Raw genomic sequence first — 16,194 nt, 5'->3', positions numbered from 1 at the left:
AACCACACCACATTCTGCACAGCCTAATGATGGTGAGCACCTCGTCAAGACCTTCCATACACCTCCACCTCTTGCCTTTAAACAACCACTAAACCTCAAACAGATAATTGCTCACAGCAATGTTCCTGGCTTTCAGGACAAAGCCATACAACCCTGTCACTGCAGACACTGCAAGATGTGTCAGTGTTGACACAGATACCACCATTATAAGTGGGGACACTTACATACTCAGGTACTCGTGTGACTCGGCCAACTTGTCTTTCTCATACGCTGCACGCAAGGAGACCCTGAGACATGGTACATTGGCGAGACCGAGCAAAGGCTACAGCAACAGAAGAATGGATGCCACACAACAATCAACAGTCAGGAATGTTCCCTCCCAGTCAGAGAACACTTCAGCAGTCCGGGACATTCGACCTCACACTTTTGGGTGACCATCCTCCAAGATGGACTTTGGGATAGGCAATAACACAAAGTGGTAAAAACAATGACTGCAGATGCTGGAAACCAGATTCTGGATTAGTGGTGCTGGAAGAGCACAGCAGTTCAGGCAGCATCCGAGGAGCAGCAAAGTCGATGTTTCGGGCAAAAGCCCTGCATCAGGAATAAAGGCAGTGAGCCTGAAGAGTGGAGAGATAAGCTAGAGGGTGGGGGTGGGGAGAAAGTAGCATAGAGTACAATGGGTGAGTGGGGGAGGGGATGAAGGTGATAGGTCAGGGAGGAAAGGGTCGAGTGGATAGGTGGAAAAGGAGATAGGCAGGTAGGACAAGTCCGGACAAGTCATGGGGACAGTGCTGAGCTGGAAGTTTGGAATTAGGGTGAGGTGGGGGAAGGGGAAATAAGGAAACTGTTGAAGTCCACATTGATGCCCTGAAGTGTTGAAGTATTCCGAGGCGGAAGATGAGGCGTTCTTCCTCCAGGTGTCTGGTAGTGAGGGAGCGGCGGTGAAGGAGGCCCAGGACCTCCATGTCCTCAGCAGAGTGGGAGGGGGAGCTGATTGGTGCGGGTGTCCCCGAGATATTCTCTAAAGTGCTCTGCTAGGAGGCGCCCAGTCTCCCCAATGTAGAAGAGACCGCATCGGGAGCAACGGATACAATAAATGATATTAGTAGATGTGCAAGTAAAACTTTGATGGATGTGGAAGGCTCCTTTAGGGCCTTGGATAGAGGTGAGGGAGGAGGTGTGGGCGCAGGTTTTACAGTTCCTGCAGTGACAGGGGAAAGTGCCAGGATGGGAGGGTGGGTTGTAGGGGGGCGTGGACCTGACCAGGTAGTCACGGAGGGAACAGTCTTTGCGGAAGGCGGAAAGGGGTGGGAGGGAAATATTTCCCCGGTGGTGGGGTCTGTTTGGAGGTGGCGGAAATGTCGGCGGATGATTTGGTTTATGCAAAGGTTGGTAGGGTGGAAGGTGAGCACCAGGGGCGTTCTGTCCTTGTTACGGTTGGAGGGAGGAGGTGCGGGATGTGGACGAGATGCGTTGGAGGGCATTTTAACCATGTGGGAAGGGAAATTGCGGTCTCTAAAGAAGGAGGCCATCTGGTGTGTTCTGTGGTGGAACTGGTCCTCTTGGGAGCAGATACGGTGGAGGCGGAGGAATTGGGAATACGGGATGGCATTTTTGCAAGAGGTAGGGTGGGAAGAGGTGTAATCCAAGTAGCTGTGGGAGTCGGTGGGTTTGTAAAAAATGTCAGTGTCAAGTCGGTCGTCATTAATGGAGATGGAGCGGTCCAGGAAGGGGAGGGAGGTGTCAGCGATGGTCCAGGTAAATTTAAGGTCAGGGTGGAATGTGTTGGTGAAGTTGCTGATTTGCTCAACCTCCTCGCGGGAGCACGAGGTGGCGCCAATGCAGTCATCAATGTATCGGAGGAAGAGGTGGGGAGTGGTGCCGGTGTAATTACGGAAGATCAACTGCTCTACGTAGCCAACAAACAGACAGGCATAGCTGTGTGCCGAGCAGATAGCCAAGTTTAGTACCCTTGGGGATGGCCTCAACCAGGACCTTGGGTCCATGTCACACGACAGGTGACCCCACTGCACTACTCTCTCTCTCTCTCTCACACAAACTCTCTCATACGCTCACATAAACACACCCACACATGCATCCTCTCACAGACTTATACCCCTTTACACTGACACGCATACACACACTCTCTCATACGCTCACATAACCCCCCCCCGCCCCCCACACACGCCCACATGCAGACACATACAAGTTTGTACTTAGAATTATATTTTATTTTGCTCAAAAACTGCATGAATCCATGTAAGATTCTGTAAATCCCTTTTTGAGAAATAGAATCAGTCTGAACACTGGGGCACAGGCAACCTCACACCAGGCACCTCACACCTTCAATGCATTACCTGAGATGACATGGCACCGATTATTAAATCTCACTTGAGAATGAAATTTTTAAAAAAAAGTTCTGGGACTTACATATGAAAAAACTGAAACCAACATGGTCATTCTAAATGATGAGAGACTTAACAAACAATCCAGGTCTTTTTCAATATATAATTTCAGTTGCATCACACTCTAAACTTTTGCTATGAATTGTGTCTTAAGATCTTATACTCCACAATCACCTGATGAAAGAGCAGTGCTCTGAAAGCTAGTGCTTCCAAATAAACCTGTTGGACTATAACCTGGTGTCATGTGATTTTTAATGAATGCAATGAATTAAACACAAAGTTAATTGTCAACAGGTACAATATGATAATGATTATGGAGACATGGGTGCAGTGTGACCGAGGCTGGAAATGTTCAAAGGTCTTGAATCTTTAGTAAAGATAGGCAAAAAGGAAAAGGAGGTGAGGTGATGTTGTTAGTGCAAGATGAAACCAGAATGCAGTGCTGGAAAAGCACATCTGGTCAGGCAGCATCCAAGGAGCAGGCGAATTGACGTTTCAGGCATAAGCCCTTCATCAGGATTCCAACTCTCGACTCTGATCTCCAGCATCTTCAGTCCTCACTTTCTCCAAGATGAAACCAGTACAGTAGTGAGAAATTATGTTAACATAGGAAATCTAGATGTGGAATCAGATTGAATGGATTTGAGGAGCAACAAGGGCAGAAAACATATAGTGATAGTCGTCTATAGATCTCCAAGCAATACATGCCAGCCAGCTACCCTAAACTAATCTAGACCCATTTGCCAGCATTTGGCCCATATCCCTCTAAACCCTTCCTATTCATATACCCATCCAAATGGATTTTAAAGAGGGTGCAGAATGTTCTCAAAGGGGAGAGGTCCCAGCAGGAGGTCATTGTACACATTGGTACCAACGACATTGGAAGGGTAGAGGATGAGATTCTGAAGGGAGAATATAGAAAGTTAGGCAGGAACCTAAAAAGGAGGTGCTCAAGGGCAGTAATATCTAGATTACCCCCAGATTACTCGGATATTTGAGACTTGGATAATCGAAGTTTCCTTGTACTGAGGAAAGAGATCAATCTGAGACTGGTACAGTTGAGAAAAGAAGCAAATCAAACAGTCAGGGCAGGCAGGAACAAAGCAGAGAACAAGGTAGGGCTGATAAAGTAAACTGCATTTTAATGAGTTTGGAGAAGATTTGTAGCTCAGGTTGAGGTTCTGGATGTAGGTTTGCTTGCTGTGCTGGAAGGTTCATTTCTAGACGTTTCGTTACTAGATAACATCTTCAGTAGGCCTCAGGCAAAGCAATGCTGAAAATTCCTGCTTTCTATTTATATGTTTGGGTTTCTTTGGGGTGGTGATATTATTTCTTGTGGTGAAGTCACTTCCTGTTCCTTTTTTCAGGGGGTGGTAGATGGGGTCTAACCTGATGTGTTTGTTGATAGAGTTCCGGTTGGAATGCCATGCTTCTAGGAATTCTTGTGCATGTCTCACTAGTATCCTCACATACGGATGAGGAAGGACACTACTTTGACTGGGACAGCACATCCATCCTAGGACAAGCCAAACAAAGACATGCATGAGAATTCCTAAAAGCATGGCATTCCAACCGGAACTCTATCAACAAACACATCGAGTTAAAACCCATCTACCATCCCCTGAGAAAAGGAACAGGAAGTGACTTCACCACCGGAAATAACATCACCACAGGAAATGACATCACCAACCCAAAGAAACCTAAACATATAAATAGAAAGCAGGGATTTTCAGTATTGCTTCGTCTGAGGCACACTGAAGATGTTACCTAGTAGGGTAACGAAACATTTGGAAATGAACCTTCCAGCTCAGTGAGAAACCTACATTCTAAACTGCATTTATTTCAATGCAAGAGGTCTAACAGGGAAGGCAGATGAACTCAGGGCATGGTTAGGAACATGGGACTGGGATATCATAGCAATTACAGAAATGTGGCTCAGGGATGGACAGGACTGGCAGCTTGATGTTCCAGGATGCAAATGCTATAGGAAGGATAGAAAGTGAGGCAAGAAAGGAGGGGGAGTGGCGTTTCGAGGAAGGATATTCCTGGAAATACATCCAGGGAAGTTATTTGGGTGGAACTGAGAAATAAGAAAGGGATGATCACCTTATTGGGACTGTACTATAGACCCCCTACTGGTCGGCAGGAAATTTAGAAACAAATTTGTAAGGAGGAGATCTCAGTTATCTATAAGAATAATAGAGTGGTTATGGTAGGGGCTTTTAACTTTCCAAACTTAGACTGAGACTGCCATAGTGTTAATGATTTAGATGGAGAGGAATTGTTAAGAGTGTACAAGAAACTTTTCTGAGTCAGTATATGGATGTACCTACTACAGAAGGTGCAAAACCTGACCTACTCTTGGGAAATAAGACAGGGCAGATAACTGAGATTTCATTGGGGGAGCACTTTGGAGCCAGTGACCAGAATTGTATATGAGATTCAAAATAGTGATGGAAAAGGATAGACCAGATCTAAAAGTTGAAGTCCTAAATTGGAGGAAGACTACTTTTGACAATATTAGGCAAGAACTTATGGGCGGCACAGTGGCACAGTGGTTAGCACTGCTGCCTCACAGCGACAGAGACCCGGGTTCAATTCCCGCCTCAGGCGACTGACTGTGTGGAGTTTGCACATTCTCCCCGTGTCTGCGTGGGTTTCCTCCGGGTGCTCCGATTTCCTCCCACAGTCCAAAGATGTACAGGTTAGGTGAATTGGCCATGCTAAATTATCCATAGTGTTAGGTAAGGAGTAAATGTAGGGGTCTGGGTGGGTTGCGCTTCGGCGGGTCGGTGTGGATTTGTTGGGCCGAAGGGCCTGTTTCCATACTGTAAAGTAATCTAATCTAACCTAAACTTTCAAAAGCTGATTGGGTGCAGAAGTTCACAATTAAAGGGATGGCTAGAAATTGGGAAGCCTTCACAAATAAGATAACGAGAGTCCAGAGGTAGTATATTCCTGTTAGGGTGAAAGGAAAGGCTGATAGGTGTAGGGAATGCTGGATGACTAGAGAAATTGAAGGTTTGGTTCAGAAAAAGAAGGAAGCATATGTCAGGTATAGACAGGAGAGATCAAATGAATCCTCAAAACAGTATAAAGGCGAGTTTTGAGATGATTTGTAGCTCAGGTTCAGGTTCTGGATGTACGTTTGCTCGCTGAGTTAGAAGGTTCATTTTCAGACGTTTCGACAACATATTAGATAACATCTTCAGTGAGCCTCCAGACGAAGCACTGCTGATGATTCCTTCTTTGGGTTGGTGATGTCATTTCCTGTTTTTTTTCTCAGGGGGTGGTAAATGGGGTCCAACTCAATGTGTTTGTTGATAGAGTTCTCGTTGGACCCCATTTACCTTCCCATAGGAAATGACATCACCAACCCAAATAAACCCAAACATATAAATAGAAAGCAGCAAGCATCAGCAGTGCTTCGTCCAGAGGCTCACTGAAGATGTTACCTAGAATGGTGCCGAAACATCTGAAAATGAACCCTCCAGCCAGGTGAGCAAACTTACATCCAGTAAAAAAGCAGTAGGAAATCAGGAGGGCTAAAATAGGACATGGGCTAGCTTTGGGAAATAGAGTTAAGGAGAATCCAAAGGGTATTTACATATAAATTAAGGACAAAAGGGTAACTAGGGAGAGAATAGGGCCCCTCAAAGATTAACAAGGCAGACTTTGTGTGGAGCCGCAGGGAATGGGGGAGGATGAGGGAGTATTTTGCATCAGTGTTTACTGTGGAGAAGGACAAGGAAGATATAGAATGTAGGGAAATAGATGGTGATAAATTAAAAAATGTCCATATTACAGAAGAGGAAGTGCTAAATGTCTTGAAATGCATAAAAGTGGATAAATCTCCAGGGACTTGATCAGGTGTACCACAGAACTCTGTGGGAAGCTAGGGAAATGATTGCTGGGCCCCTTGCTGAGATATTTTTTATCATCGGTAGTCAGAGGTGAGGTGCCAGGAAACTGGAGGTTGGCTAATGTGGTACCATTATTTAAGTAAGGTGTTAAGGACAAGCCAGGGAACTATAGACCAGTGGGACTGACGTCAGTGGTGGGCAAGCTGTTGGAGGGAATCCTGAGGGACAGGATTTATATGCATTGGAAAGGCAAGGACTGATAAGGGATCGTCAACATGGCTTAATGTGTGGGAAATCATGTCTCACAAACATGTTCTGAGTTTTTTGAAAAAGTAACAAAGAGAATTGATGAGGGCAGAGCAGTGGATGTGATCTCGCTGGACTTCAGTAAGGCATTCGACAAGGTTCCTCATGGGAGACTGGTTAGCAAGGTTAGATCTCAAGGAGAATTAGCCATTTGGATACAAAACTGACTTGAAGATAGAAGACAGAGGGTGGTGGTAGAGGGTTTGTTTTTCAGACTGGAGGTCTTTAACCAATGGAATGCTATAAGGATCAGGTTCCACTACATTTTGTCATTTATATAAATGGTTTGGATATGAACATATGAGGAAAAGTTAGTAAGTTGCAGATGACACCAAAATTAGAGTGTAGTGATCAGATGGGCCACTGGGTTGAGGAGTAGCAGATGGAGTTTAATTTAGATAAATGTGAGGTGCTGCATTTTGGGAAAGCAGATCTTAGCAGGACTTATACATTTAATGGTAAGGTCCTAGGGAGTGTTGCTAAACAAAGGGACCTTGGAGTGCAGGTTCACAGCTCCATGAAAGTAGAGTCACAGGTAGATAGGATAATGAAGAAGGTATTTGGTATACCTTCCTTTATTGGTCAGAGCATTGACTATAGGAGTTGGGAATTCATGTTGCGGCTGAACAGGATGTTGGTTAGGCCGCTTTTAGAATATTGCATGCAATTCTGGTCTTCTTATTAGAAGGATGTGTGAAACTTGAAAGGGTTCAGAAAAGATTTACAAGGATGTTGCCAGGGTTGGAGGATTTGAGCTATAGGGAGAGGCTGAATAGGCTGGGGCTGTTTTCTTTGGAGCATCGGAGGCTGAGGGGCGACCTTATAGAGGTTTACAAAATTATGAGGAGCATGGATAGAATAAATAGACAAAGTCTTTTCCCTGGGTTGGGGAAGTCCAAAACTAGAGGGCATAGGTTTAGGGTGAGAGGGGAAAGATATAAAAGGGACCTAAGGGGCAATTTTTTCACACAGTAAGTGGTGCGTACATGGAATGAGCTCCCAGAGGAAGTGGTGGAGGCTGGTACAATTGCAACATTTAAGAGGCATTTGGATGGGTATATGAATAGGAACAGTTTAGAGGGACATGGGCCAAGTGCTCACAAATGGAACTAGATTAGTTTGGGATATCTGGTCGGCATAGGCGGGTTGGTTGGACCAAAGTGTCTGTTTCCATGCTGTATATCTCTATGACTCTGTGAAATGTTGTAATTGTATCAACCTTACTAATACCAATCTCCTACATTTTCCACATATTCTTGCACACCATTTCTATGCAAATAATCATCTGATGCTCTCTTGAATGTCTCAATTGAAACAGCCTCCACCAAATTTCCAGACAGCACATTCCAGCTTTTTTTACACATTACTCTTGCTTCGATTGCGCATCATTTTAAATCTTTGCCCTCATTTCTCTTTTACATGTGGCAAAAGCTTCTCCCTATTTATAATACCGAGCCTGCTCATGATTTTGAAAACCTCTATCAATTCTCCTCTTAGCTTTCTTCGCCAAGAAGAACAGTCCTAACTTCTTCAGTCTGTCCTCATAACTACTGTTCCCTCGAGTTTTATTCCCGGCTGCAGAGCCTCCAAAGCCTGTGCATGGCGTTGACATCTGGAACTGGAGGTCAATGGCGTGATTCATGTGCTGATGCTGATCATTGTGTACAGAACGTCAGAGCGGTAGTGTTAACGCGGAGCTTTAATGGAATGTTGGTCATAATTGGGAGTTTTTCATTTCTGGAATCATTCTTGCAAATCACTGCTCACTCTCTCCATTCATGTCATAGCTATGTAGTGCCCACAATTGTACTCAATACTTCAGCTGAGGTCCAACAAGTGTCTTGTACAAGTTCAACATTATCTCTTTGCTCTTGGACTCAATGCTCCATTAATAAAGCAAAACATCCTGGAACTCCCTCCCTAATGGCATTATGGGTCAACCCACAGCAAGTGGAATGCAGCAATTCAAGAAGGCAGCTCACCACTACCTTCTCAAGGGCAAATAGGGATGGGCAATCAATGCTGATCATCCAGCAATGCCCAAATCCCACAAATGAATAATAAATAAAACTATGTTTTATTAAGTGCTTTCTTCACCTGTCCTGCCATCTTAATTGATATGTGCACATAAACATCCAGGTCCCTCTGCTTTTGAATCTTCTTTAGAATTGTATACCCTATTTTGTATTGTCTTTCAATGTTCCGACCAAAGTGTATCACCTCCAACTTCTCTGCACACATCTATTATACACCCACCCACTCCACCAATGTCCTTTTGGAGTTCCACACTGTCCTCCTCACAATTCACAATTCTTCCAAGTTTAATGTCATCTGCAAACATTGAAATTGTCCCTGCGCACCAAAATCCAGATCTTTTTAATGATTATATTTAATCTCCATTCAGACAGAAAACTACATTAGTAATAATTCTGTGGCAGCTACGTTCCTGGATTGCATACAAGGCAAATTTTTAAACCAGTATGTTGAGGAACCAACTCAGGGGCAGGCTATCCTTGATTTGACAATGATAAGCAGTTAGTTAATTATTTCCTGCTCCCCAAAAGCCCCTTACTTTCTTAGCACGTGTGATGGTTTATTTGTCTTCTCTGTGAAGGCAGAAGAAATATAGTTGTTTAATTAGCCTGCTGTTTCCTTGCTCTCTATTATCAATTCTCTAGTTTCAGATTGCAAAGTCCTCTATTTGTCTTCACTGATTTTTTTTTAAACATGCTTATAGAAGCTCTTAGAGTCCACTTTTATGTTTCCTGTAGGTTTACTCTGATACCCTAGTTTTCCCCTCTCAATCAATCTATTGGTCGTCCTTTATTGAATTCTAAATAGCTCCAAGTCCTCAGGCTTGCTACATTTCATGGACAACTCCTAGTTAAATCTAATTTTCTCAATTTCTTTTGTTAAACTTAATTGGGACACTTTTCCTTCTGCATTCTTTTGTCTGAAAGGACTGTACAACTGTAACAATGCATGTATTTGTTCCTTATATATTAACCATTGCCTGTCCACTGACATACCTTTTAATTTCATAACCCACTTTATCACAGCCAACTTACCCCTCATACAATAGACAATAGGTGCAGGAGTAGTCCATTCTGCCCTTCGAGCCTGCACTACCATTCATTATGATCATGACTGATCATCCTCAATCAGTATCCTGTCCCTGCCTTATCTCCATAACCCTTGCTTCCACTATCCTTGAGAGTTCTATCCAATTCTTTCTTAAATGAATCCAGAGACTGGGCGTCCACTACATTCTGAGGCAGAGCATTCTACACAGCCACCACTCTCTGGGTGAAGAAGTTTCTCCTCATCTCTGTCCTAAATGGTCTACCCCGTATTTTTAAGCTGTGTCCTCTGGTTCGGGACTCACCCATCAGCAGAAACATGTTTCCTGCCTCCAGAGTGTCCAATCCTTTAATAATCTTATACGTCTCATTCAGATGCCCTCTCAGTATTCTAAACTCAAGGGTATACAAGCCCAGTCGCTCCAATCTTTCAACATAAGATAGTCCTGCCATTCCAGGAATTGACCTCGTGAACCTATGCTGCACTTCCTCAATAGCCAGAATTGAACCTACGCTGCACTCTCTCAATAGCCAGAATAACTACATACCTATGTAGTTTTTGCACTGGGGTGATGAGAAGAAGAGGATGGGGTTGGGGGGGGGGGGGGGGGGGGGGGAGGGCGGAGGGGAATAAAGATGATGGGGGATCCATGATCATCGTGCTGGAGTTAGTGCTGAAAGGATGGGATTAGATAGTGATGATGGATGAGAGTTTAAGATGGTTCTGAAGGGGGTGCTGACTAGAGGGATGAGGGAAGGATGAAGATGGGGGTGAGAAGGGGAAGATAGGAATGATAATGGAGGCTCTATGATCATGATGCTGGAGTTGGTGCCATGGTGGTGGATTATTAGTATTGATGGATAAGAGTTAAAGACGATGCTGAAGGGATGATTATGGGAATGGTTGAAAATGGGAATGTCAGAGGGATGAATATGAGGATGAGAAAAGGATAACAAAGGGGTGAAGATGGAGATGAGGGAGGGATGATGATATTGGCATGAGGAAGGGATGAAGATGGGGATGGAGGTTCAATCATCCTGAACTTTGTGCCTATGGTGGTGGTTTTATGTTGATGATGGGCAGGAGTTGAAGAGGATGCTGAAAGAGATGATCATGGGGATGGTTAAAGATGGGGAAGTGAGAAGGATGAGGGTGGAATAAATATAGGCTTGTGAGAAGGATGAGGCAGGGATGAAGATGGGGATGTGGGAGGGATGTGAAAGAGATGTGGGAGGGATGAAGACGGGGATGTGAGAGGGATGAAGATGGAGGATGAGGGAGGGATGAAGACTGGAATGAGGGAGGGATGAAGGAGGTACGATGAGAGGGATGAAGACGGGGACATGAGAGGATGAGGGAGGGTTGAAGACGGGAGTGTGGGAGGGATGAGGGAGGGTTGAGGACGGGGATGAGGGAGGGTTGAGGACGGGGATGAGGGAGGGTTGAGGACGGGGATGAGGGAGGGATGAGGACGGGGATGGAGACGGAGACGGGGACGGGGACGGGGACGGGGACGGGGACGGGGACGAGGACGGGGACGAGGACGGGGACGAGGACGGGGACGAGGACGGGGACGAGGACGGGGACGAGGACGGGACGAGGACGGAGATGAGGACGGAGATGAGGACGGGGATGAGGGAGGGATGAGGACGGGGATGTGGGAGGGATGAAGACGGGGATGAGGGAGGGATGGAGACGGGGATGGAGTCTGGGATGAGGGAGAGATGAGGACAGGGATGAGGACGGGAACGTGGGAAGGATGAAGACGGGGACGAGGGAGGGATGAAGACGGGGACGAGGGAGGGATGAAGACGGGGACGAGGGAGGGATGAAGACGGGGACGAGGGAGGGATGAAGACGGGGACGAGGGAGGGATGAAGACGGGGACGAGGGAGGGATGAAGACGGGGACGAGGGAGGGATGAAGACGGGGACGAGGGAGGGATGAAGACGGGTATGAAGATGGGGATGTGAGAAGGATGAGGACGGGGATGAGGGAGGGATGAGGACGGGGATGAGGGAGGGATGAGGACGGGGATGAGGGAGGGATGAGGACGGGGATGAGGGAGGGATGAGGACGGGGATGAGGGAGAGATGAAGACGGGGATGAGGGAGAGATGAAGATAGTGGGAGGAGGAGTAGGCGGCGACAATGATGCCGGAGTCGATGCCGATGGCGGTAGGTCTATAGTGGTGACGGGTAAGAATTGAAGAGGATGCTGCTGCTGCTGGGGGAGGGTTGAAGACGATGATGCTGAAGGAGGGGCTCAATATCCCCCTCAGTCCTCCCACCGAGAGGAAGCCCCGAGTCAGACACGGAGCGGGGAGCGAGCGGGACGGACAAGGGGAGCGATGGCGGGCAAGACGGACACTCACAAAACTTCCGATTTTTATCGGAACGAGGTAAGAACAAACGGAACCTTTCTTATCAAGTGAGTCTTTACAAAAAGGGGGAGTAATCACATCTAACAAGCAATGAGGGTAGAGAGTGTTCTATTTAAACACAAAACCGTTCCACGTATCCCCTTTTTCATTTCCACGGCGTCCTCCTTAATAATTCTCCATAGCTTCCCCCTGCAAATTCTTGCTCCCGTTTCCTGGCGACGGGAATGCCATCTCCCGAGCGAAAAGCAGGAAAGATACCGCGTTTTAAATTTAATATTTCTCCCTGGCTCAGGGGACAAGGGACTCGGCGGATTCATGGCGCAAGAAAAAAAAATCCTCCCGGACCGACAAAAGAACCCCCGCCCAGTCAACCAACCAAAATCAAAAACCTACAGCGCAAACAACCGTTGCCCTTTATAAATAATATAGTGAATACATTTTAAACTCAAATAAACGTTACTGTTCTCTTTAAAAATTGGAAATTCAAATGAAGAGGATAGCCCCCCCCCCGCAAAAAATCCCACACTACAAACAACCGTTGACCTCCTAAAGAGAAGGGTATCGTGTGAATACATTTTAAAATAAAATAGATATTACTTACTTGTACAAAAGAAAATGTAAGAATGCCAATGAAGAGGATGGCGATGCTGATGGCGGTTGGTGACTAGGGGGAGGTGACAGTTGGTGGCAGCTCGGCACGTGGCCGAGTTTTGTTTGGTGAATGGAGCCCCCCCGGTTCATAATAGAAACCGCCCACTGCCCCTCGTGTCCTAATGGATAGGGACCGCGACATTTTAAAAAAGGGGGAGCGTTGATTTTTGTTCTCGTACCTCCCCCCGGGCCCCGAGGACACGGTCGGTACCTGAGGCGTTGCGGATAATGGCCGCAGGTCGGTCGGTGGGTCAGTCTCCGAGAGAGGGAGATGCTCCCGTTCTCATACATCTAACGCATGTTGGGTTTGGGAAGCCTCCTAGTGGCTTCCATTGCAATTCCTCTCCGTCTCTCAAGATGTCTTTCTTTTCTCCTCTTTCCCCCCCCCCCCCCCCATAGAAAAAAATGACCCCCTTTTGCAAATGACAATCTGCAAATAACGAGAATTTTCCTGTCTCCTTTCTTTTTGGAGACTTGTATGTCGCATTAACTAGCTGGAAGGCTGTGAAGGACTTTCCCTGCCCTGTGTGTTTTTTTTCCTGAACCTTTTAAAATATGCTAAATGTACCTCCTTTGAAAGTGAACCCCCTCAGTTCGTCCTTCTTCCTCCCATCCTAAAACAAAACAGCCAACTGCAAGATTTTCTGCTTGCTGTTGCTGCTGACCTCCATACCTTAAAAGAAAAATGCCACTGGTTCATTTTGTTTTAAGAGGAAGCCTACACGAGGTTTGCAGTCATTGAAGACTGGCGAGTATAATGTTTATTGAAATTCTCTCTCTACAGGCATGTGTTGTAAGAATTTGAGGGCATCATGCAATTGAAATAAAATCGTGAGTGTAAAGCAGTGGTAAGATGTGGGTACATATGCTCTTTCCCCACACAAGTGGATTTCTTACCCAGGGGTGGAGGCAAACGAATTGAGATGTTATCTTGTGGATTTATAAGCAGCTGGTTACAGAATAGTGGTGGTGGTGATGTTCTAGTGGCCTCCTTCAGTATTACTGGGGTGCAGATGTTTTAAAATGGGGCAGAAAAGTGATAGGGGCGAGCAAAGTAATTATTGAGTATGGGCATTGTGTCTCTGTAAGTTGGTGTTCCAACATGCAGTGCTACTAAGTGCATGCACTCTTTGTGCAGATCTACAGATTTCTTTTCTCTGCCTTCAGCTTTTGTACAAGCCAAAAATCTGCCAAAATTTGCTTTGCTTCCCACTCTTTACCAGTCCTGTTTGTGTCCTTGTGCAGTTCAACTAGAACAGCAAATTTGGGAAATACTTGACAAATCACGCAACATCTATGAAGAGCGAAACATAGTTAATGTGTTCAAGTTTATGGAACACCTGCAGGCAAGCAAACAGGTGGTGGAACCATGAATCAGGGCATGTGCTAGTCCACCCAACCCACTTCTGCCAGGACTTTACTGATGTTGGTGGAGAGGTTGGGTGGGTTGTGTGTCCATGGTCCGATTGAGACCCTTAAATGGGCCTTTAATGCCCAATTAAAGGCCTCATTCTGCCACTGCTCTGTTGTTATGTACAGGGGAGCAAAGCCTGCACTCAACCCGCAGCCTGACAGTTTTAATCCTGCAGGCTGCTGGTGACTCAAAATGAGTGGGGTGCCCCTTCTGTGCATTGAGACAGTTGAAGGCCACCCTCCCACATCTTTGCCTCTCTGTATCCACAGCACCCACTCTTTTTCCAACACGAACCACTATTCCTTCACTGTGGCCGGTCAGCTTGGCCCCAGTGTGATCTCAGACTTAACTGAATGTCTGGGTCTATTGCTGAATGCCACTTCTTTGGTCTGCCTGCAGTACTGGCTGCAGCCACCACTCCTGCTTGGCACTGTTGGTGTGCAGAGCTGCTGACCTTCAGTTAGGAGGGTTTGCTAACTAAGGCGGCTTCCTCCTGAAATTTATACTGGGGTTCACAGCACCAGTCCTCAGCACACAATGAAGCTGAATGTTTCTAGTCAGTGACCTTTTGGAAGAACTGGAGAAAGTTAAGAGATTTGGTGTGTTTTAAGCAAGTAAAACTCACTGCATCTCTCTCATTTCCTAGTTCTGAAGAAAAGTAATTGACCTGAAATATTAACTGTTTCTCTCTCTGCAGATGCTGCCTAACGTGTTGCGTATTTCCAACACTTGCTGTTTTTAACTTCAGATTTTCAGCATCTTTGGTACATTGCTTTTGTTCTTGTACATTACATTCCATTTCCCAGGTTAATATTGTCAAGATTCAGTACTCCTTTTGAATGAAGGAGAGGGGGGTGGCAATCGTGTCCCCATTGTACTTGTGGAAATGTTGCATCAACTATGATTGGACTCTGATGTTAATAAAACCCTCTCAGCTGCGCTCTGGAGACCAAAGCAATCCTAATTTCTGATAATAGTGTTACCAGGGCTGAATTCTGACAATAGCAGCTGAATAAGGCACTTGCATAAGTGTGGGGAAATGGAATGGACAATGTACGCTTGGAATTAGATATTTGTGTTATTGTCAGAGGCATAGAAGGATTGAGACTGTTTGTTTTTGTGCACAGAGGGTTGAAGATGGAAACCAAGCACAAGAGAGTCGATGCATGGAATTGGGTGAAGAATAGGAAGTTTAGAGGTTCAAAATACTTCCAACAATTGAAAGCTATGTTATCGGTTTGTCAGGTGATTGAGGAGGGCAGTCATGCAATTGGGGAGAAAGTGAGGTCTGCAGATGCTGGAGATCAGAGCTGAAAATGTTTTGCTGGAAAAGCGCAGCAGGTCAGGCAGCATCCAGGGAACAGGAGAATCGACGTTTCGGGCATAAGCTGATTCCTGAAGAAGGGCTTATGCCCGAAACGTCGATTCTCCTGTTCCCTGGATGCTGCCCGACCTGCTGCGCTTTTCCAGCAATACATTTTCAGTCATGCAATTGGTTGATACTTTTGGTCAAAAGGAAAATGGAGATGTATGAAGAAATGGAAAGGGAGCAATCAGGGTAAAAGTAAGGAAAAATAATTCTGGTGGAAACTAATGGATTTAAATTGTGCATGGGTTGATTAGTTTGGAATCATATATGTCCACATATTGGAGGAAGTGTGCACATATGTTGTTGAGAGAAATGATTTAGGTGCACTTGAAAATCCGGTTGCTTCTGTAGTAATGACTGTAAGAACCTAATCTAACTACAACTAATAGCTTTTTATAACTATACAAATTGGTTACTAAAAGGAGAGGAGTGCTAATGATGCAAAGGGATCTGCTAATCAGCTTAAAAATGCCACACTAAACAGAGAGAATTGAAAGGGAAAACACCTGGGGGAGAAAAGACAAGTGAGGCTTGCAATTCGATGGCAGAAAAGGGGAACCAGGATCCTGGCGGAGCACAGTAGAAATGAGAAAATGGATGTGCATAAACTGATGAGTTTGGGGGATGGAATGATAATATATTGATGAATGGCACTATGAAATGTTAATGCAAAAAAAAGGATGAACTTAACAGTGCAGAAATGGAGCCGATGACTGAGG

General features: G+C 45.6%; 2 protein-coding genes across 9 annotated transcripts in view; one reads left to right on the top strand and one right to left on the bottom strand.

Annotated features, from left to right (window-relative positions):
• The window catches only part of LOC122548449 (uncharacterized), a 184,883-nt gene extending 171,955 nt beyond the window's left edge, over positions 1-12,928 (bottom strand). For 6 of the 8 annotated variants that reach the window (XM_087983087.1, XM_043687141.2, XM_043687136.2 and 3 more), the window contains exon 1: positions 12,643-12,928. In XM_087983087.1, coding sequence (XP_087839213.1) covers position 12,643 — 1 coding nt within the window. In that variant the 5' untranslated portion in view covers positions 12,644-12,928. The remainder of the gene's footprint in view (positions 1-12,642) is intronic. The other 2 variants (XM_043687142.2, XM_087983088.1) reach the window with 1 other exon arrangement.
• slc22a16 (solute carrier family 22 member 16) overlaps positions 12,037-16,194 on the top strand; it is a 105,661-nt gene continuing 101,503 nt past the window's right edge. The window contains exon 1 of the mRNA XM_043687133.2: positions 12,037-12,059. The gene's annotated coding sequence lies outside the window, so the exon portion shown is untranslated. The remainder of the gene's footprint in view (positions 12,060-16,194) is intronic.

This window comes from Chiloscyllium plagiosum, unplaced genomic scaffold (assembly GCF_037043375.1).
Source record: "Chiloscyllium plagiosum isolate Xiang-an unplaced genomic scaffold, Cpla_swu_hap1 HiC_scaffold_3, whole genome shotgun sequence".
Taxonomy (NCBI): Eukaryota; Metazoa; Chordata; class Chondrichthyes; order Orectolobiformes; family Hemiscylliidae; genus Chiloscyllium; species Chiloscyllium plagiosum.
Note: the sequence above shows the minus strand (reverse complement) of the source record. Positions and strands in the feature narration are given on the sequence as shown.